This window comes from Bombus pyrosoma, linkage group LG7 (assembly GCF_014825855.1).
Source record: "Bombus pyrosoma isolate SC7728 linkage group LG7, ASM1482585v1, whole genome shotgun sequence".
Classification (NCBI taxonomy): Eukaryota; Metazoa; Arthropoda; class Insecta; order Hymenoptera; family Apidae; genus Bombus; species Bombus pyrosoma.
The window spans coordinates 19,635,662-19,659,248 of record NC_057776.1 but is presented as its reverse complement, the minus strand read 5'-3'; the positions used below and the strand labels follow the sequence as shown (position 1 = coordinate 19,659,248).

Here is a 23,587-nt window from a genome sequence, read left to right as displayed (position 1 = left end):
AAAAAAAAAAAAAGGAAAGGAAAGAGGACAAAGAAAGGAGTAAGAGAAACGATACGAGCGAAGTAAATAAAAATTTTAAGTTCGAAACGTTTGTCTAATAACGCGTCAGAGAGGAAATTGAGAAACGTTGGAAAATGTGAAACGATCGGTCGAAAATGGAAAATTAAATTCTATAAAATATAAGCGAAGGAATCGAGACGGAAGAAGCGTTGTTTCGTTTAAAGCTTGCTTTTTCGCCTTTGATTGTCGCGCTACGAACGATAAATTCATCATCGATTATCGGGAGGCGAACGATTTTTATGATGCCAGTTAATACGCGAGCGAGGTCGGGAAGAGCGGCTGAAAAATGGGAAAAATTCGACGAAACAAGCGCGTCCAATTAATCCGGAAAAAGTACAACATATTCATTGCGCGCAACATCGAAGGGGAAAATTCGAGCGAAGCCACGATAAGAGCCCTGTTGAACGCGCGGCGCGTTCCGATCGACGATGGGAAAGTGTAAAAAAGGAAAATAAAAGAAGAAAGGACGGTAACACGCGGAGAACAAAGCGGTGTACGTACGTGAACACGTGCGTTTTGTATACCGACGCGATGGGAAAACGAGACGAGGTTCGGCCGACATCGTAAACCTAATTCCACTCGGGGCGTGCCAAATAATCTGGACCGCGTCATAACTCAAAAGCGGCGTTCCCACGGTCGTGAATTACGGCGCGTCCGTGGTCGAGCAGCGACGATTTTTTTCCTGAAAATTTTATTGCTAGCCTGCGCGTGCACCGCGTACGGATGCGCCACGCAAATTATTACGTTTGATATATCGCCGTGAAATTCTTCATCGAAACTTTCTCCCTTTTCGCTGGTTCGGCAAACCGATAAACGCGATTTGACGCCAACGGCGGTCCCTCTCGTATCTCGTGTACGCGCGCAAGAGGAAACCGCAAGAGTATTTCCATTCGCGATTCGAAGTTGGCGAAGATCGTCCTTCGATCGACTCGCTTGGAACGTCGAGACAGAGACGGCGAGACAGGGAGAGGCGAGCTTCGATCGACGAGCGCCTGATCCGACTTTCGCGAGTGCGAACGTTGACGCGAGTACGGTTGACGCGAGCAACCTCAAGGTGAAAAAAGACTCGAGTGAATTCGATTCCCTTCGTACAACCGAGAACATCTTCGTGGTACTCGAAAACACGGAGGTGTCTGTAGACTCGGCTCGCTCTCAGCTACCACTGATCCCAAGTATCGCTTCCTGTTGTCGCGGCTAACCAAGTTTCCGTCTCGACGATCCTTTCGCGAATCACCCGGATACCCTGTAAAACGCCGTTAACACTGATTCAAAATTTTGTGTGCGTGTGTGTGCGTGCGCGCGGGCGAGACGCGGGGCGTGTATCGCGAGAGCGACGCGACGTATTTGGAATTCGGACCGCGGTGAGCTCGGAAGGACGCGCGGAATCGAGCTCACGCTTCGGTCCTGACCTCGCCAGACCGTAAAGCAAACGTCGTTCGTCGTTCGTGAATCGGCCGATGATCGACAAGAGGCAAGAAAGGAGGGCAGCAGCAATTGTGTTTACGATCGTTCGAATAGACGATCGACTAAACGGAGCTGTGCATCCTTTCGCTGCACGTCCGCCATCCGCTGATCGTAATTCGTAAACCTAGCGCTGGATCAGGCTAGATCGGCAGCCCTCGAAGAACGATCGATTCGTTTAGTACCTAGATTCTAGATGAACCGACCTTGCCGCTCGATCGCTGCGACGCCAGCCTGCGACGCCAGCCTGCTTCGCGATAAACGACCAACATTGCCCACGTTCTTTGAACAAATTCAAAGAAAAATGTGTACGTCTTCTTCCTGGACGAAGATGAGGGGGGTCGCGGTGAAAATCGTACGAGTATTTTGCAGCCGGTTATTCGTATCGATCGGTCGAGTATCGCGAAGCAACGCGTACGATCGAACTCTTAAAAGTCGGCTACACAACGATAAAGAATACAGGGCGAGAAGACGGAGCGAGCGGTTGCCTGGTCACGCGTGTTAGCCTCTACGACACCTTTCAAAAAATATCTACTTTCCGCGCGTGTCCAGCGCGTGTTCTGACCAACCCTCGTTTCCGCCTATTCATATCCACATCTGTATACTTGTATATTATATATAATATGTGGACATTTACGTACGTGTGTGTCCGTTGGTTTTCGCGTTTTCCAGAGTTGGTGTACAAATTTATACATATATATATGTATATTTAACGTGTCTGTACATGGGGCTAGGTGAGGCCCAATACCGGCTCTCTCGTAATCTCGCACAGTTCACCAGTCTTAAACACCGAGTTAACGTTATTATCACTACGATAGAATTGCTATAACCTTTCGTCGGAACTTTCCAGACGGGATAGAGCGTTCGTTTCTTGCGAAACCGACGAGCAGTAAACTCTAATAACGATACAATTGGTTAGCCTAAAGAGGAAGTGACCAGGAGATGGAACGGTAGATGAAGGGGGAATGGGAGGGGGAGTGGGAGGGGGTGAAGGATGCGTATGAGCTTGAGCAGATATCGAACGAGTCTTCTCGGGGGACTCGTAAACGAGGAGAGTATTCTCGTTTCTTCTCCGTCGTATCCTTTTTTCGCTTCGAAAGCACGCTTCTCTCTCGCACTTTGCGCTCGTCTTACCGCTTACAGTGACTGCAAACGAGTTGCTATTCCACGCATTTGCATCTCTTACTTTTAAACGTACCGTGTACGATGAAAGACGTACATTTTAACGAGGTAAAAGAGTTTGTGTTTGTTAACGGAAGAATATTCTTAAGCTTTAACGTCGGTAGTACACCATTCGGTATTTTACTCTCCACTACACGCTCCTTTGTAATTTCTTTCGTTTCTTACACTTTGACACACACTCGTCTCACTCGTCCCCTATGTACATGCACACAATTTCTCTCAACTATTTCATCGAGGATTCCCGCGCTATCAAACGCATAACTTTGACAAAGTTGACCACCGTTGCCAACCAGCGAGCAAAATTACCGTTCGTTCCAGGAACGTTTTCAATTTCCGGCTGTAGTCGGCGTGACAGATCGCAATAGTACGAGCGTAAAGGGCGAGCGTTCTTCGGTTCGTGGACAGATCAGCTTCGATCGGGCTGCGCGATCAGATCAGCCGGTTTTCAAAATTCCGACTGCGCTCGCGGCCGTTCGTTTGCGTTCGTCGGCTTCCGTAAGCTCTTGGAAAATTCGATTCCTCTGATCGGTGCACCGGTCGCGTAACCCACGTTCCGGGAAATTCCATTGCCAAGCGAGGCTGGCGAGAATGGTCGAGATCTGCGTTCCGGAACCATGCGAAAATTCCCTGTTCGATGCAAAAGTCACTTGCATCGAACTTGCATCCACGTCGATCGTCCGACGGCGCCGAAAAATCGCTCGCTCGCTCTTCTATTTTGCGGATTTTGCTCGACTAACCGAGCTCGTATAATTTCGGCGCAGAATTTCGTGAATTTCCCTATGCTCTCTTCCCTGACAAACAACTCGAATTTTTCGCCAAAAGTTCTATACCGAAAACGAGTTTTACGACGCTCTTCACCTGGAAAAAGCCGGTGAAAAATCCGCTGCCGCGTTCGAACGTTGCCCCCCTCTCACTTTGAGGGGTAGACGATTCGATTAGCAACGCTGGCTGTTCCCCGAACACGGAGACCTGCTACTGACAAGAAATTATTATCCGCAGACACGTGATTCGAGACGCCTGGGAAGCCTCGCACCTGATTAATCCATTACGGTTTCCGTTGCTCCGGCTCCTTTTGTTCCTGCTCAACCGGCATTTTGACCGCACGACGTCTGATATCTATTCTCCCAGACAACGACGACGACGACGACGACGACGACGACGACGTAGACGACGTAGACGACGTAGACGACGTAGCTCTCTGTAGAGTTTCTTGTTCTGCCAATCGTGTCCGTGCCTTGTTTCCCTTGGATTAATTTGTCCGAACGTACGTCCCGACAGTTTCCTCGGTTCGTGTATGCGACAGATCCGCTGTCTCTGCTCTGCCCCCGGGAACCGAGATAATCGGATTCGAAAGGACCCGGCGGCGGTCTTCTCATCTATGCGCGAGCCGTCTTCGTGTCGTCGATCCCGAATTCTCTTAGACGTCCATCGCGTCGCCAACGTATCCCTCGTCGGGACTCTCCGGATGATGAGGCGGCTGAAGATCGTCCGCCCTGGCGGCGGCCGCCGCGGCAGCTTCCCGGGCAGTTTTGCTTAATAGCGATCTCGGCGACAGCGGCGTCGTCTCGCCTCTGTAGGCGGCTGGGGGAGAGGGAATGAACGGTACCTCGGGAAACACGGCGACCGGCGACACCGGGGATACAGGAAGCTGCTGTTGAATGGGTTGCTCGACCGGTTGAATCGGCTGCGATTGTTGAGCGGGGTAAGGGTATCCCTCGGCGGTGTACCTGGTGTCGGTTCGAGGCAGCACGGGGTCGTATCCTGGCGATCTGGCGAGGAACTCCGCTTCCCTCGAGTACCTGGCTGGTGGCGCGACCGCGGAACCTTCCACGGGCATCCTCTGCCTGAGACGCGGTAGCGTGCTCGCGGCGCTGAAAGGGATCTTCGGTAGGCCAAAGTTGAGCGGGTATCCGTCTTGATCGAGATAGCTGAGCTGCGGGATATTCGCTGGTCGTAGATCGGGTTGCAACGGGTATCCGGAGTCGTATTCCAGGATCTGTCTGTCACCGGGCTGATGACGATACAACTGACCGTATCCGACGTCCGTCGTCTCTGGCACTTCGTTTATCAGGTCTGGTTCCGTCAGATACTTGGAAACCGGGCTGCAGTACGGTTCCTCCAGGTTTCTGTGCTCTCTGCGTTCGAGAGTCGCGGCGCGGTTCAACTCTCGTTCGGTGTACGACACCATCTGCTGGTGCTCGAGCCCGATCAAGCTGCCGTTGCCCTTTCTGCACGGCAAACTGGAGGCGGTATCCTTGGTGATGGGCATAACAGACTTGTTCTGCGACACCAGAGCTTTCGAGTTCCTTTTGCGGTCGCGACGACGTTTCCGCACGCAAAACACTATACTACCGATCAGAGAGCCCAGGGCAAACAAAGTGCCCAGCAGAGCACCCGCAGCTATGGCCACCACGTATCCCGATCTTGAGCGATCGTTTGGCGGTTCCACGGTTATTTTCTCCTGGAACAGCACTCGCAAAGACAAATTCGCCTCCGCGGACCCCGCTCCGTTCTCCGCTATGCACGTGTACGTGCCCTCGTTCAAAGTCTCCACGGAGTAGAGTAGCAGAGTGCTGCTCGTGTTGATGCCGCCGCGCTGCCTGTAGACGTACCTGCAACGAATCGTCAAACTCAAATCAACAAGTCGTGTCGCTTTTCTCATACTTTTGATACATACATAGACCTCTGTTGTAGAGATAGAGATAGATATAGAGATAGAGATAGAGAAAGAGAGAGAGAGAGAGAGAGAGAGAGTGAGTTTAGAAAACGCAAGTTGACAGTTTTGAAAAGGGTGTAATGGCGAAAATACTAGTTAACCTTTCGCCGCATACATTTGAATTTCGTTGCAAACATGCAACCCGTATAATTTGAAATTAGAATGCTGTTACCCCTAACGATAGCTCTGCCCTAATGATAGCTTTCGTCGGAATTATGGCGGTTAAAATGCCTTAGAAATTTCACGGAATCGCGCCATACGCGCTCGATTAAAAACGAGCTTGTTTAAAAGCGTGCTTTTGAAAACGCGTCGCGACACACCGTTTGCGATGAAAACTGTATGGCGACCGCGATACGCCGGCTTCGCGCGGTTTCGCCGCGTTCGCCACCCCACCCTTTTTCACTATTCTGGCCGCCGTGCGCAATTTGAATTATTAACGAGGCGCAAGTATCGTTAACGGCGGGGTGAAAAGCACTCGTGCTTCGTGTCACCGGACAGGCATAACAGCCCTGGAAAAATTCACGCGGGAAAACCATTGAAATTCTACGGAGACGTCGTTAAAAATTCGTGGTACGAGGACGACCCCGGCGTCGCCGCGCCGTTAATTAGAATACTTTCGTGATTAACGACCGTGACGAGCGTCTTTTCGAAGAGCTGGAATTCGACGTCGAATCGCGACGCTGTTCGCAACGTAATTTTCACGGACAATTTGCCGGTGTAATAACAAGCTGCAAGAAACACGCGCTGGGTTGGCTAGAACGCTATAGCGAGAAATTTTCAACGCTGGAAATACTCGAACGTTATCGAAGTTTTATTTAGATTGCGAACGATCGCCGCTTTGTTCGCGATGTTTCTCGTTGGTTCGCGTCGCGTCGCGTCGCATCGATGAGAATCAATAGCTGGAATTGCTTTTGCACGAGAAACTTTAACATTGCTTGCGGTTCGACGATACTGGCAACGAGTATTTCGAAGGTTTAGCGGTTCGGCGAGTCGATTGGCAATTTATTTAGCCAACTTGGAGATTCGGAATTCGGAAGGAGGCTGCACTTACCGGGGAAAGGTGGTAGCCGAGGAGGCGGAGATCGTGTCGTTCTCGTTCTGGAGTTCGCAGAGTTCGCCGTTGAACCACCAGGTGAGCTTGGCAGCCGGGACGGCGTAAACGTCGCACTTGAGCGTGACGTTGTCCCCCTCGTAGGCCTCTACTCGGTTCTGCAGCTCGATCCGTGGCAGGCAAGCGAGTTCGTTGACGGTCTTGATCTGTTTGCCGCGGAGTTTGGCAGGAGCGTCGCAGACGGGGTCGGACTCCTGAGGGGCGGCCGGCGCGGATTCCTTGAGCCAAGCTTGCGTGGCCTGTAGACGACAATCGCAGACCCAGGGATTGTTGTGCAGCGTGAGTCCGCGGAGGCTACCGCCTAGGGGCAGCGTGCGTTCGGGCACGCGGGTCAACCGATTGCCGTCGAGTCGTAGCCACTCGAGCAGGTGAAGGCCGTCGAACGCCCCCTGCTCGATATTCTCCAGCCGGCAGTGGCTCAATTCCAGGTTGGTCAGATGCGGCAGATGCTGGAACGCTGCCGCACGGATCTCCCGTATAGGATTGCCGTTGAGCAGTAGCTTCATCAGATTCGAGTAGGAGGGGAAAGTTTCGCTGGGTATCTCCTCGATCAGATTCTCCGACAGATCCAACTCCACCAGCCCCACCAGACCGACGAACGCTCTGGCTGCTATACGGCTGATGTGCGATCTACTCAGGTACAGTCGTTGCAGATTGATCAAGCCGAGCGCGTGAAAGCATTCCGGGGGCAGACTGACCAGATGATTGTTCGACAGATCCAACACCTGGGTCTCCTCCCTGGCGCCTTGGGGAAGTCCCTTGAGGTCTCGATTCGCGCACTCCACCCACTCTTTTCCGCTCTTCCACTTGCACGTGCACATGTTCGGGCAACCCTCCACCACCGGCCACGTCCACGATAACAGCATCATCGTCCCGAGAAGCGCCCCTCTCCACCACCAGGCTCGCACACTCCAGCACATTGTGTTTCGTTCCTCGAGATATCCAGCGACCCGCTCTCTCTATCTCATCTTCTACTCGATCTCGTTTCACGCTTTTATCTCTACTTTGGCCTTCCGCCGGTGCTTCGTCTCGCCGAAAACATCGCCAGCGATCCCCTCGTCTTCCAAGATGGTTGATCCGGTTTGCAAACTCGTCGGGCCGGCGCGGTCGATCTCCTGAAACAACAACGATCATCGATCGACGATTAGTCGAAGCCGATTCCCGATCGTTCCACTGCACGCTGGAAAGGAAAAGAAAAACAAAGAAAGAAAAAAAAAAAAAAATAAAACGAAGAAATTTGGCGTTAACGAGCGCCTCGTCCTACAACTTCTAACCGCGTAGAAGATGCTACACCTTCGGAGACGCTATTTCTTTACATGCCTTACCGTTACCTGCCGGTAACAACCCCGATCGATGATATTTTCGTATCTAGGTAACTAATGGTGCTTCGTTTTAGACAGCCGGCTGGCAGTGTGCACATGCTCTCCGCAAATGAGCGCTCGTATTCCACCCGCCTGCATATACATGCTCTTTAAAACGACCAGGTTAGCGCGTTCATCATCGTACAAAAATTTATGAGCTTACAACGAACGCACGAAAAATAGGTCAGAAGGTTCCATCGAGGCTTTATATTTTTCAAACGAGCTCGTTCTATTTGCTACTTCGCCAGTTCTGGGTTCGCGATGTCTAACGAAAAGCAAAAAAAAAAAGAGAAAGAAATAGCAAAGAAACAGTAAAAAGGAAAGAAAGAAGGAAAGAAGGAAGGAAAGAAAGAAAGAAAGAAAGAAAGAAAGAAAGAAAGAAAGAAAGAAATGTAAAGTAAAACAAGGAACGCTTTTCGTCGCTCGACGATTAATTAATAATAACGACGTGAAAGCATCGACCTCGCACAACGAGGCGTGTAATTGGTTGGAAATTCAGCGTTCGTGGCACCCATGAAACAGACACCGTTGACGTTTCCATGGATCGGCGTAGATACTGTTCTGTAATTGACGTAGTGCGTATTAATAATTAATCGCCCGACCCTGCGGTACATTTTGAACGAGACATCGGAGCACGTGCCAATCGACGCGTCACGCCGCATCGACGCAAAGCGAGTAAGTAGGCGGTATGTGTACTTGAAAATTATGTGGTGATAGTGGCGTCCTTAATTGCAAGACACGGGATCCGGGATCGCTTCTCCGTAGGGCGCCGAGTCTCGATCGTAAACCCGGGGGCTCGGAAAGTTGGCGCGGAATCTTTACTATAATCGATTCATCTCGCCGAAACGATCGTCGTTTCCACGACTGACGTTCTCCGCGGCGGGAATCTATCCCTAAATGTTTGATTAGCCGTCGACGAACGATCTATGGATTAGTCGCGATGAAAATTCAACGACGTAACGTTATTATCGCGACGAACGAAACAGTTGTTAGTTAGAATTAACCGTTCTAAGCTACCGTCGGGAACAGATGGAGCGTTTTGCCGATGGATCAGATCGAGTAACGAGATTCGATGTTCTGGCTGAGGGAAAGCTCGCAACCATGACGAGAGCGGAGTACGCACGGAGCTGCCCGTTCGTATCTTTCGCTCGTAAAAGTGCGATCAGGAATTGGCGAGGAGGATCGAGTTCTGGCGGCGAGAGAGCCGGGCGTATTTTATGGAAAAATCTGGCCCACGTTAGGCTGCGCAAAACTTGGAAAATGTTGGCGAGACGGGTGCGAGGACGAGAGAAGGGATTCAGCGAGAGTAGGAAAGTGTGTAGTCGGAGGACTTTGAAAGTGGGTGTCGAGAGGCGATGGGGAAACCGAGAAGGAGCAAGAAAGAGCAGAGTGTATCGCGTTGCGAGGAAACTCGTCGCATAAACGAGAAGTTAATCCCTTTAGGAAGTGTTTTTCCAGTTTTGATATGCTCGCACCATCGTGTCCGCGTTTCGTATTCCGAACGGAAGAGTCCTCTTCTCGAGTGGATATCGCGGAGGAAACTGCGAGTTTCGCGAAAACCGGAGTTTCGCCGCGGTAGACGGAGTAAATGGAAATTGTTCCTCTTCGACGTGTTAAATCCACCACCGTGGCAAATCCTCTTTGCCGTGATGTCGAAGTGCTGAAATCGCGGTCCATTAGCGAAATCTCCAAGATCGAGCGGGTACAAGCACGGGTCAAGGGCTGTTCGATATCGATGAAGGTAGAATTCTCGTTTAGTGAAACATTTGACGAGAGACAACATTTGAAAGAGTATCGGAAAAGAAGCTGGGTTCGAAGTGCGCGAAAGAAAGCGTCGGCAAGTTGGCGAGGGATAAACGGCGAGACGTTTCGTCGGCGAAAAAGGTGGCGGACGATGCGGACAACCGATGGAGCGAAGAGAGGGGAGTATAGCGAAGAAAGAAGAGGCGAGGGGCGAGAGCGTGTGCATCCTGACGACGAAGACGTCGACTAGAGAAGAAACACTCGTGGCGGCGCGGGGTGGCGACCGATATCAGGATATCGGAATATCGAGCGGCCGCGACGTGGCGCGGCGGTTAGGCGCGCGAACCCCACGATTTTTCGTGGCTTTATTCCAGCATGCCCCGTTCAACGAGGTTTCCCAGCGGCTCTGGTGCAAAGGGAGGCCTCGAGGATATTGCCTGCTCGACATTTCCAATCCAATATCTACTATCGCCACTTTTTTCTTCCGCAATTCCGACGATGCTCCTTCTAACGCGCTAACGTTTCCCCCGCCTCTGGCAAACCAACGTCTTTGCGTGGTTCCTCGTCGATCGGATCCAGCGGACCGCACAGCATTAAGAATATCACGCTTCTTCGACGTCAGCATGGTTGGCATGTTCCTAGTCCAAACTGTCGAGCGAAATTTATTACTGTCGCTGTTCGCGGTAACTATCGTAGACGCCGTTTCTGCGTCTCTCCTCGGAATTTGTCCGGTTTAATAAGCAGCGGCCTAAGTCGAACAGCGTGTCGTACGCGAAAGGAATACGTCGATGGTAGAGGAAGAAGGTTCTCTGTACGCAGCACGTTCCTACTTTGGACGGGCCTAATCGAAATGCGCGTCGAGGGAAAGCTTCCATTGCCAAGACTTCTATCTCCGTGGGAACGTTTGGGTCGAATAAACAAACGGGGACGCTCGACAGACACCTCGTAGAATTCGTAAAGACGAAGAGGAGTCGCACAGGCCTACCACTAATGAAATTCGAACCTAAATACCTGTGACGTCGCGAAACGCTTGAGAAATACCGTGGCAATCCCACTCGTATTTTCTGATTTCGTCGAATTCCCTCTCTTACCGGATAGGCGAAACCAACGTGTCTATCGGCCTGCGTAACGGCCTGCGTTTATTGCCGGTAATAATAAAATCGTAGGTGGAAGGTCTCGCTGAAAGAGCCCCGATAAAACGAGAGTCGCGATAGCATTCGGATCGTTCTTTATCGGTTCGTGACGTAAAATCTGTAGATGAAAGAACTTGAACAGAGAGAAGAACTGATCAAATTAAAGGATACGAGGCGCCCGATACGTTGCACAAGGATGATAAATAGCTCGTTCGGCGATATCCGGTCACCGAATATCATCGAAAACCATCCGGTTCGACTGAAATTTCATGCACTTTTTACCAACGTTTTCGTTAAACGACTTCTATTTTTCAAACGGCGGCCAGAATACAGAATACTTTCACCGGTTCGCCGAGATATCCACCGGTTAGACGTCCGCTCTTAAAAACGCGCAAGAAATTGCCAGATACTAGGTATAGAACGCGCTGTGCCACGGCTGTTCCTCCGTTCCTTCCTCCGTTCTAGTCGAACCAGCCCTCACACCCTAGCCATTCGTGCGAAAATGAAAGAGGAGACGAAAAATGGGAATTCGATGTATTCTCGATAGCATTTCCGATAAACTGGATGCCGCGCCGCGTCTTCGAGAATCCAACTTCGAGTTTCTTGCCTGCCGCGAAGAAGGTAATGGTCTCTATCGCGACACGAATTCAACGACGAGCGTTCGTCGAGACGAAGAAAAACGCCAGCGGGGAAATATTCGCAGACTTGCCGAGATACGGGCATCGCTCGAAGATGGAGAATGCTAGTGGAAACGTGGAAAGAAACGGTGATTCTACGTTCGAATTAAATATCATACGAGCCAATTGTTTATGAACGAATGTTTGCAACGTTTGTACTCGTGGCTAGAGAAATAACGTATCGTATCGTATCGTATCGTATCGGATCGGATCTAATCCTTCCGAAAGTTTCTTTCGTTTCAGAAGGAAACGACAGACGCGCAACATTTCTTGCCGCAGATAGAATCGCGCGTCTATTATTTCCTCGTAAAAGGAAAAGTTTCGGGACGACCCGATACTTTGATCGTGCCAGTCGAGCCATCGAACGAGAATAAAACGAATCGGGAAAAAGTAGACACGGGGAGCGTTCCTCGGAGAACGAGACAACGAGTAAGAATACAAACGAATTTAATTAACATCGACCCGTGATTGGCCACATTAAGCGTCGCCGGACAAAGGAGAAGCAATGACAAAAGAGTCCGACGAGATATTCGTTAAAGTTGCTTGCATCCGATCGAAGCTGTTGTTCGTGGCTCTTCTACCGAGAAAAAGGCCATCAAAGTCTTCGCCCTCGACTTACAATACCCTGGACGAACAAGAGGACAACCTACCTACGGGTCCCTCATCGATCCGACCGAGTGGACCAAATCCACCCTTATTTCTCCCACTGCGCCGCTAGAGGTTCCCAAACTTTCGGATATTCGCTTCTCTTTTTCTTTTTTTTTTTTTTTTTCCGAATATCTGCCGCGATCTTTGCCCGTGCAACGGGATTTGACTCGTTCCGAGTGGAACGAAATCAACAGGATGTCGATTTCGGAAGACTGCGATTAGGTTATCGTTGATTTCGATGAACGAACGTTTCCTTCTTAAACATAGGAAGCGTATGTAGTATTGGCTCGCGTTCCGAACGCGATTTCCAACGACCAGACGATTTATCAAGTTTGAGAACCTCTTGCTTTTAACCCTCGTTCCCTCGCTCGCCCTTGGAATCTTCCACCTTTTCAATCTTCTCTCCACGACCGTTCTTCTTCGACCGGTTTACTCGGATTCTTTTCGTCTGCGGAAACCCAGAAGCGTAAACAACTAGGACGGCGCACCGAAATCACTCGGACGCTGACGTCGAAAGACGCGGCTACTAATCCCGACGAGGAAACTGGCTTCCCTCTTGATGGTCGCCCCAGACTCTCTGTTCTCAAGCTTCTCGCCCGGATTTCATGCATTTAAACCACCATTTATCAATTCTCTTACCCAATTACAAGCACGATTATTCCGAATCGCGTCCGTTATAAATCGGAAAGAACGGTACCTCGACACGTGACAGGCTTACAAACGTTCCATGAAAGATGAATCCCGAGCCATTTTCGCGGCGAGTCGTAAACCTCGGCTTTTCGCAGTAAAACAGGTTTACCCAGCGTGACCAATTTTTTCCATCGGCGAAGAATCGGCGCGATCGTTCCGGTTCGCGTTTCAAAAATTTCTGCTCGCGCGATTCGATTCCATAGAACTGGAAGAACGAAGATAACGGCGGATCAACCCTGGAATCGGCAATGTCCTCGTTCGATTCGCCGACGATCGATCTACGGAATTCGGCAATTTTACGCTCCGTTCGAGCAGATTGTATTTAAAAAAAGACAAACGCAAACGCGCGTCCCTTTTCTTCTCCTCGTCGGCCTGCCAAAGATAGAACAACGTCGGTGACGGTTTCAAAGAATCGTGTCGTACGAAAGAAGACAAAAAAAAAAAAAAAGAAAAAGAAGAAGAAAGGGAATTTCCTTTCGATACGGTACCGACTATCCTTTCGAAGATGATTTGTACTTTGATTTTTAATCCATCTTCCCTTCGCCTTACCTCGTGTCTTTCTTGTCGTACAAAATCCGTTTTCGCGATAGCTTTTGGAATCCTTTCGCATGGCTCGAGATTCATTCGCTGACGTTATCGTTACGTTTAATGCATCCTTGGCATGCTACGCGTCGTCTCGATTCTTTCAGACGTTGACACGTGGCGACGCTTTGATGTCTCTGCTCGTTCCATTATAGGTATATCCCTTCCGAAATGAAAAATATAGATTTTCGCTTGTAAGATGGTTCGATTGGCGAAATTGAAGGCGATCGGAGGCTAATAAGCTATACGAAACTCGTTTCGTCCTGGGTTTTCCACCGCCTATTACGTATTTTCAATTTCGCGACTAATAGAAAAATTGGGAAACGAGTTGTCTGGTAAGTAAAATGTAAGATACAATGAATATTCCATAAATGTCGCACGGATTCTGACCGAAGATTGAAAAGCCAAGATTATGGAAAAGGCGATCAGTCTAACCTAGTTTGCGATGCGATGCAACTTCCGTATCGGACGTTATCGTCCTCTCGTTTTCCTCGTGCGAGCCTGTTTTCGGTGTCTTTCGGCGGTATGATCCGTTTCGAAAGGACGCGATAATTTATAACTGCTACACGACGTAGCCATCTTCGAAATTATTCACGGATACGTGCGCGAGCGCAACGATGCCAACGAATGATTGAAGAAACTGACGATAACCGAGATACCGAATTACGCGAATTCACGTATCACGCGGTATCCTATAAAAACGTTTCCTGCTGTTCAATAAAACAGCGAAGTGAAAGAAAAGAAAAAGCAACGGATGCTATAAACAAACGGTTCTCGTATAAAATACGGCCGTCAAAGTATTAAATTGGAGGGCAAGAATTTCGTCCGATTCTATGGAAAAGCAACGAGTCGTTCGCGTTATCTTTTTAAAGTCTTTTTAAAGATATTCTTATCGCGGTGATGGAGAAGCTCGGAAATCTTGCAACCAACAGCCAAACTTCGGGCAATGTTTTCGAAATGCGAGTGGGTTATTCGTAAAAGGTGGCGACGTCCCCCTTGGACAGGAAAATCGATCAACGGTGGACTCGATTCTGTTCTTTCGCCGAGCGTCTCTCGTACAATTATAATAAGAAGAGTGTCTGGTTGCGGATTGACGAAGCGAATGGACGGTGGCACAGAGCTCGCGGTCCGTGTCGCAAATAACGCTTCATCGTTTAGCGTGAAGTCAATTTCACGGTTCGAAAAGGAAACTTCAATTACAGCGCGTTCTATTGTAGAACGAAGGGTAATCCCGGCCGGGGTAACGGCGCGACGATTCATTCGAACGGAGAAAACGCGATGATAATTTCGCCGGATAAGACAAATAGGGGGAAAGTATGTGGGCGAATCGAAGGACGGCGGCGGCGACGACGACGACGACGACGAGCAATAGCAGGATACCGGGTCGCACCTGACGTTGCGCGATCTTTTAACATAAGCCGCTCCGTCGAAGCGTAAAATTAGCGAGTGCCGGGATCGATCGATACCCGTTCCCCGACGCCACGAACGGTTCGTCCTGTGCGACCGCGAGAACGCTCTGGAAACCTGCAGGGGTGACTCGATGAAGCATTACCCTATTACGATCGTCGTTCGACGTTCCTCCGAACTGAATTACCAAGCAGCCCGTCCGTTCTTTCGCCAATGGAACGCTTTGTTCGTCTCGTTAGGCGAACAGCTTCCCAGAAAATGTTCGCTCTCCGTGACGACGCGACGATATCGTTTTTCGCGTTGCCGAGGTTCATAACGCGAAGCGATTATCATCACGACCGATGATATGGTCGGTGTTTGACCATATATTTTGCAGATCTCGAAAATATTTAGCTTTAAGCTTAGATTTAGATTTAAGATGTAAGAAATTTTCGGGCGAGGAGAGAAACAGCGGCGGGCAAATCCGCGTCTCGTTCTCTCGAAAACCTCGGATCGAGATTCCATGGAAGCGTGTTGCAGCGTTTGCGAACGGTCGGTGAAATCCTCGAAGCCGTCGATCGCTCCGTCGTCCGTAATTTTATTACGTCTATGTGGCCCGAAGCGCCGCGCCGTACGGAGTTTCTCTAGTCGTCTCTAACGTCCTGTGGCGCGCAGTCTAGCAGGATTAATTCGCGCTCCGTTCCATGCTCGCGTAACCCAAGGTGACCGGTAATATCCGCCGGCTTTGGGAAGCGTCGAGGCGAATATCGAGCGAACGTTCCCGTCCGATCGAGAACCTTCCCGTCGTCCTTCGTGGCCGCGTAACATTTGCAATCCATTAGGAATATCGAGGAGCTTGGCGAGTTGCCGACGCGAAAGACGTGCCCTTTATCCACCTCGAATTCGTCGGACGGATCAGAGGTGCCTCCGATCGAATGACATCGATTAGTCGATTAACGGCCGTTGCTGTCGATTCGTTTGGTATCCGAGGCGCTCGGTCGGCCACGTTGGTGTACGGCGTGAAAAGGTTGTCGAATCGAGCGTCTCTGACGCTTGTTCGATTAATCGAGTAGTTTGGTTTTCCAGCGATTCGCACGCAATGATCGATCTATTTGTATCTGGAATCGACAACTCGCAGCCCGTTTGTGTCTGCAGGTAAATGTCCAATGGAATAAAAGCAGGTTCGAGCCATTAAGCAGCGGCAGCTAATTAAAAACAAGACATTTCCTTAAGCAGTCCTGCTCGTTTCTGCCTCGCTGTTCCAGATCGTTTTCTATCGATGGAACTCGAACCGATTAACCCAACTTCGGATTGCTTCGGATAATCGAGTTTTGCCATCTCTCCTCGCAACTTGCGCGTAAAGCGACGAATGGATTTCGGCTAATGAACGGCTAACGCCGGAAAAAAGATACGCGAGGTTATATCCTACGGAAATACCGTATACTCGAGGTTGCCGGATTATCCAAAATCGAAGATAGCGACCTTGATTCACCGATTTCCATATAGTTTCGAAATATCGATTTACGGCGAAAGACGCTTCTCTTACTGAACGATACGTTCACCGACTCGCGGGCTATCTTCGTAAAAGAACCGGCATTTCGAAATGAAAACATTTTCTAGAAAATTCGTAAAGTCGATAGAGTCGGATTTCGTCCGGTACGGGCGTAAATCATTCGGCATTGAATATTTCATAGTGCGAACGCGATTTCGTTTCTCCTAGTTTCGTTCTATCCTCTCTCGAATAGTTTTTCTTCCGAAAAAATCCAACGAGCCCGGTATATGGCGCGAATATGGCGCGACCGACGACACACTTGGTGGCGATAGAAAGGCAATTTCTCCGGCGACGCCCTCTCGATCGTCCTGGAACGGATTGTCGACGCTTGGCGCGCATCGTTACCGCGCTCTTAGTTCCCTCTGGCTCTTAGCGAATCCTGCAGATCCGTGGCGCTTTTCGCGTGACATTCTTCACAGGCTCGTTCCTCGATACGGCAGAAGGACGGAATGTCGTCTGGCGGACAGGGCGTCGTCATCCTCGCGGCGCTTTACGAGCTCCAGTCCAGTTCCATAATCCGTCGCTCCGTCTCGCGCCATTTCGGTCTCGCGGCCAACAACTAACGGCAATTTTAGTCTCTCGTTAACGGGCCCGCGATAAACCGTCCGCCGTTTTAACGACTTGCTTCCGCGTGCCTGTTCCTCGGCGGGACACGAGAACGTCGCGACATTGAGAATTGTCCTCTTGTCCGTATTATTCGTCGTTCGGCTTTCGGCCGAGGTTCGTCTGCAAGAAGAGCAAACGAGGACCCGTTTCCGAGAGAAACCTCGTAACCATCAAACGGTACAGAGTCAAGTGAAACCGTCGAAATTGAGTTTTTTCAGTTAATCGCTTGCTCTCGATTTTGGACAAACGAGTTTAGAGATACAGGAACGTAGGTTTATGGCGTTACGTGGTTAAGCTCTGATTTACGCTGACGAGTTTTAATAACCTGGAAGGCAAAGTTGCGATTTTCGGAAGATTCGCGTTTCGACGAAACGTTCTCCGCCTTCGTCGAGATCAGACTTGGGCAACACAGCTAGCGAAACAAACGTTGTAAACCGTTTGCGACGATTCGGGTGACTTTGTTAATTCGAGCGCTTTAACGACCGCTTACCGCGATATCGTCGATTTTACGACTGCGTTGCTTGCAACGTCCACGAAGCGGCCAAGCAGTCGATATCAGCAGCGACAGTCTGCCTTTTTCAGCTACGAAACTCTCGCGGCCCAATCAGCGTTTTAACGTATAAACGGAAATCGCGTTACCTCGATGGTCGACCCCCCTGTTTCGATCGTGGAACATCGATATTAAGAGCCGGTGAAACGAACGAGATCGCGCACGTGGCGGTCGATCGAAGCGGAAATAGGAATCGCCGTTTCAACGAACGAGAGCACCGAAGGTGCAAAGCCGTGGATCATCGACGCGGAAACATTTAACGCTTTCAACGTGGCAACGATCGAACTCGTCTCTGTAACTCGCGGCAATTGTGTCGCGTTACCAACGGCAAGAATCGCTCCGAATAAAATATTAGTATCGCTATTCGCACGTTCCGCTATTTCGGGCCTGAACGCGTACAACGTCGAGACGAAACCGTGACAAAAACGAACGAATCGTAAGCGGTAAGCGACTACCCTCGACCTCAGTCTGCGCTGTAAATCTGCCGCTATTACGGTTGTCTGTAGTGCGTTAGGTCTCGCAATCGCACTGTACCGTGCTGTCGTGCCCCCGGTATCTTACTGTCCGGTTGCTTTCGCGCGTCGGCTGTCCCGTGCGGGATAACCTCGCGGTAACGAGTACGATTGGTTAGGCGACAAAATAGCGGAATCAGTTTGGTTCGGGCATCGTGGCTGCCGAAAGATCGGAACATCGGTTCTTTGGCGGAGATATTTCGGCGAACGATGGAACGTTAGGTAAGTGTAAATTTCGCGAAACGTTATAGCAGGCTGCATAGCAACGGCAATCCCGATGCAAACAAAGAAAGCGGTCCGGACCAATGAATATAATTATCAAAATGAATTTCGCCCAAGGTTTACACAGTAAATTCCATTATCCTGTTATGTTAACGAATCGCTGTAAATATTGCCATGGCGTTATTTTATCACGGGATCGTCAAAACCATGCTAAACATAATTATCTGGATGCTCGGCCGTGTAACCGTGCATAGCCAGACGCGTCTGGAAAATGGCGCGCAACGGTGCCGCTCGCGTTTACGCTGTAGAAAATCTGAAACGATGCGAGGACGATCGATTCTGTGCGACCGTGAGAGTCCGGCGAAAATATTCAAACTCGTGAACGTGTTAACGAAATTAGGCTGGCAATATACACTAAAAGCATAACCAGCCGGCTCTCGTTACCGTCGTTTCCACCGCTATTTTAATCGCTGCCATTAATACCCCCCCCCCTGCTCCCATTAATAAAGTTATCCTACTATCGACCTAATAATTATTATTCAGGTGCGCGATACGAATCAAGAAGGTGACATCGTTGCCGAGATTAAACGACAGCTTCGGGCAACGATATCGCGATCGAATCACGACGATTTCCCATCCGATTTCGTCTAGCGTGGTAGTTTCGAGGTCCGCTGTTTTATTTCGTCTAACGTGGTGGTTTCGATCGCCGCTGTTACTTGGCAGAATAGGGAAGAAACTAAAGTGAACGTTTTTAGGTCGCGGTGCCGTTTATCCGAAACGTCCCGAACAAAACCGTTAGGTTGTTACTGGTTAAAGCGATCGAACACAGGGTTCGATATCGTCGCTTGTTTTCTGCCGTGCGTTCCCCGACGTCCCACGATATCTACAGAGTATACTAGCCAGGATATTTCACAGTCCCGTAAGTTCCAACAATAGGAAAAAATATGCCACCGGACGCGTATTCCAGGAGCACACGGCGAAACCGAACAAGCGAAGTAAGTGGAAAAAGTTGCTGACATCGTCGAGCATCGATGGCACGATGGAAGGCGCTCTGGCTTCTCGCAAAAATGGCGCGGGTTCGAGTCCCCAAGGGGCTCCCCCCCCCCTTCGTCCTCGTTCTATTCGCGAAATTTACACAAGGATTTTCTTCAAGCTTCGTGAAACGGTACAAAAAGAGTCGAGAAGAAGGAGACAGGAGGAGACTCCGTTCGTTCAATTTGTATCCTGTGGAAACGCAAGAATTATTCGATTCTTCGATGTTTGAAATGCCAAGAGAGGAAGAGATAGAGATAGAGATAGAGATAGAGAGAGATAGAGATAGAGAGAGAGAGGGAGGGAGTTTCGAGGAGAATCCTCCTTTCCTTCGTATTTACTTGTTTAAGGGTACTCATTCTACTTCTATTATGCGGCAAATACATCTGCACCAACTTCTTCGTGCTTATAGAGACAAATGCACAAGTTCAGCGGATATAGTACACACAACGTATATCGTCATTTTTATGAACCTGTCGGCAGATGTAGTTTGCATTTTATACCGAACCGAGGAAACAGGATTTATAGAGCGAGATGCTTTTCCTCTTTCTTCGTAAGTCTCTGCTCGGCATTCTTCTATGCCGAATACTCGAACGACGAATTCCCAAATAGAAATGGGAATAGCGACGAATTCAATTAAACGCCACGGTTCTTCCGAATCAATCTCAACGTTATGACTTCGATATTCCGTCCGAGAACATTTCAGAATATCCAATGAACTGTGGCACGAGTGACACGAGTCTTGAGAAATGGAATCGCTCGGCTTTCTCCGTGACGTCCTTCCATTCAAATTCCGTGGAATCTGCAGGAGTGTAGCGAGAAAAGCCAAAGATGTTCTCCTTGATAAAAAGAGGAGAGCGTTCCTTCGCTATTCCATTGGTCTCTGACGCGTTCTTTCGGATGAAAACCGGTTATTTCGACAGCGGGGTGCTCGATTTCTCGGTATCGCCGACAAAAGGGGGTTTTGCGTTCCGCTCGCAGCCACTCTGACAATGCCCCGTAGGGTGCGACGACGGAGCCGTGAAGGCCACGTCACTGCTCGATACAGGGAAAACCTGTACTCTTTTTCGGGGATCGTTCGCTACACGATCTTTCACTTCCGCCTTCCTTTGTTTCAGCGATTCGCCGTTTAATTCAACATAGAGTTTCAAGCGTTCGTCTCGCAGCTGTCCGACCTCTGCTTCGCCTCGTTTCAACGTTCGAAGCCGAAATAGCGTGAAAGAGTTGGATCGATACGATAGATTCGTGAGAGAATGCCGATAAACTTGGTTTCTCGCCGTTTGTTTCCCGCTCGAAAGATATTTCACGGCGCTCAACGAAATCAGAGTATTGCTGCTCGCGATTACAAATCGGAGATACGCGTTCTATCGAAAGCACGTACGATATGCAAACCATCATCCTTGCCATGATGACGACGCGTCGTACACCGTTGTTATTAGTATCGTTTTATCAAGTTCGGTTGGTCGTTTATCCAGCGAAACCATCGCGAATCGACGCGTCCGCGACAGTTGCGGTGATGGGCCGTCCTCGAAAAATATTATACATGGGGTTAGGTTGCGGAGGGGGTGAGTTCGCTCCGCGGCGGCGAATTTAAATATAAATGGAAAACGCCGGCTACGTTAGATATTTTCAACCATGTTCGATCAGTTTACGAGTCGCATTCCCATTCCGCAGTTTCTCTGGATCCAGATGGAAGTCGAACGCGAAACGGTTAACTTCGTTCTCGGTCTGTTTCAGTTTTGCTCGACTCTGTTCTGCAGACTCCCCGCAGCCACTATCGCAACCACGTTTGCTTAACCCTGCCAAAGGATGAACGAGTTCTGTGGGAGCATCGACCGTTACCGAAATAGGTCTAATCGCGTCGCGACGTCAATTTTTAAGCAAGTCACCGGAGCCAAAATTCCCGGCACGTCAAGCGGTTCCCAGAGATTTTCTTCTCCTCCTCTTTGATATTTGCCAACGGTTCCGGCAAAGAACGTCTCTTTCCGACCAGCTCGGTTTTCCCGATAATCGAAATCGCGATTGCGCGAGTCGAACACCGCCGGCCGAAACTGCTTCGTCGGATAAAATTAGAGCTTTCGAACGTTCGAGTTATCGAGCGCTTGGATCTCGATAGCGATACGCGAACGTTACCGGAACGATTAACGCGCGGGACTTGATTCCTCCGGTTGTCATCCTCGCTGTCGCTAAATCACGACGCCCGAATGGGACAATTATCTGGCGATCGAAGCCCCGATCGTCTCGGCTCGGAATCAAGACGAACAGGGTGATTTCGCCGACGGTTTACGACGTCGATCTCGCGTTCGGCTCGCGCACTACCCACCGATCAACTTCCATTAATAATATATCCGTCGCTGGATGTTCGTCAAACCGGCAGGAAATTCGTCCCTAGGTACGCGACTCGAACGCGAACGCTCGATTCGACCGGTTAGGTCACCTGTACGCGACGAGCCCTGACGCATACGGAATTTAAATTATTGCCTTTCGTACCGATCATCGTATGAACGGGGGCCATCGTTCCCTTTACATCAGGAGCATTCGTTACTCGTCGACCCACGCATCGATCGGAACGAGCGTTTTATCGGCAGTAGTTCTCGATCCTAGCGAATCGCGCCAATTTAGAGTCAGTGCCAGTGTTTTTCCAATTATCGCGAAACCGTTAGCCACGAGTCTATCGTTATGCCTGTGCGAACTTTGATTCGTCTCGTCGCGATGCCTTGACTCGCCATAGGAAAAATGATTATTTCCCGCATAAATTGCTCCACTTGAAATATCGAATCTCGCGAGCATATCACACGTAGCTATATCAGAAAATGTCGTTCGAATCGAAACAAATCAAATTATTGCCCGTACGATACGCATCGCGTATTCCCGAGGCTACGGATAGAAAAATGCGGTCCTGAAACTCAAGACACGGCGTGTGTCTAATGGGTGAACTCTCGGCAAGCCTGAATTTACGATGTGACTCTCCCGGGGAAGCCAAGAACAATGGCTTTTATTTTGCCTCTTTACTCTCGCGGAGAGAGTTATGAATCATACCGTACAGGAAACGATGTCGTTTCACGATATACTTTCCTGTTGTGAGTCGCGGTCTATACGATCACTGGAAAACTCCAAAGTATTCTTTATTCCAACGTCGCTCGCAGAGCTTTCGGTTTACGTTAAACCGGTGGCCGTCGGAACCTTTGTAAACACCGGCCACCGAATTAGCTGTCAAATCCGCAGAACGAAAAGAACCAATTTAATATCGTTGCGTTATATAAAATCTATAAATTTTTATACCGTTAACATTTAGAACGCAACGAACACCGCACCGCTCTCGTCTGTATTTTCGAATTAACGATGCACTCGTACGGTATACAGCGACGCTGGGTAAATTTCTGTGAAATTTAAAGCTCGTTGGCATGGATCATGCGGAGCAGAAAAAAAAAGGAGTCTGGGAAGAACAACGCGCGAACTGCATGTCGCGCGTATGGCGTACGGTCATCGGGTACGCGGAAACGCACTTTTCTCGCGTAATTTTTGTAGCGGCTCGTAGCCGGACAAAGGACAAACACCGTATCTAAACAGGATCCTAGGACAAAAATTAACGACGCACGTGATTTTCCCTCGATACGTTTGCAGCGGTCGCAACGCTTCGCAGCTCTATGTTTAGCGTTACGAATCGTCTCAACGAGCGAACACGGCGCGACGATTCGCAAGGAATACCTCGCGCTTCGACCGTAATCTCGCCGATAATCAGACATCGTCTGCCTTACCGCGTACAATGAATAGCGCGACCACACGATCGAGATTCGTCAAGTCTGCGCGGCATAGCGAGGCAAATGGAGCCGCAATCGCGCGGTTCGATCGCATTACATCGAATTAAGACGTCGAGGGGAGCCAGGGACTAGCAAGCAGCCGGTGGTCGGTCGATCGACCGGTGGTCGCTTTACGACACCGATTTCAGCCCCGTGTCACCGGCGATAGGCGATAATCTCGAGGGTCGATCACGACGCGCGCCCTTAACACCCCGGCGAAGCCTATAGGTTGGTCGAACGTCGAACCGCAGGGTCTGCAGGCGAGCCGATAACACGCAGCCAGATGCATTCGGCCGAGCGAACGTCCGTTCGAGCGTGCTGCCTTTATCGGAACGTTCCCGTTGCTCGGACATTTTTCGGTTTCCTTTGTAAACTGGAATCGAACCGACGCGACGTCCATATCCACGTGCAACCTACCTTTGTTTTTCCCTACTCTTTCTTTGCTTGTTCGCAGTTGCCACGCGTCTCTCGTCGCCCCCCCCTCTCTCTCTCTCTCTCGTGCTTGCCTCCGTGCGCATATACCGTATACGGGTGGGTGGTAGTATGTAGCGCGGTACACGAGC

The 23,587-nt window shown here is 49.8% G+C and overlaps 1 protein-coding gene across 2 annotated transcripts in view; it reads right to left on the bottom strand.

Annotated features, from left to right (window-relative positions):
• Positions 1-59: 59 nt before the first annotated feature.
• The window catches only part of LOC122569764 (leucine-rich repeat-containing protein 24-like), a 144,947-nt gene continuing 121,419 nt past the window's right edge, over positions 60-23,587 (bottom strand). For both annotated transcript variants that reach the window (XM_043731325.1, XM_043731326.1), the window contains 2 exons: positions 6,471-7,645; positions 60-5,315 (listed from right to left, as the gene is read on the bottom strand). In XM_043731325.1, the coding sequence (XP_043587260.1) occupies positions 4,121-5,315; positions 6,471-7,450 (2,175 nt within the window). In that variant the 5' untranslated portion in view covers positions 7,451-7,645 and the 3' untranslated portion in view covers positions 60-4,120. The remainder of the gene's footprint in view (positions 5,316-6,470; positions 7,646-23,587) is intronic.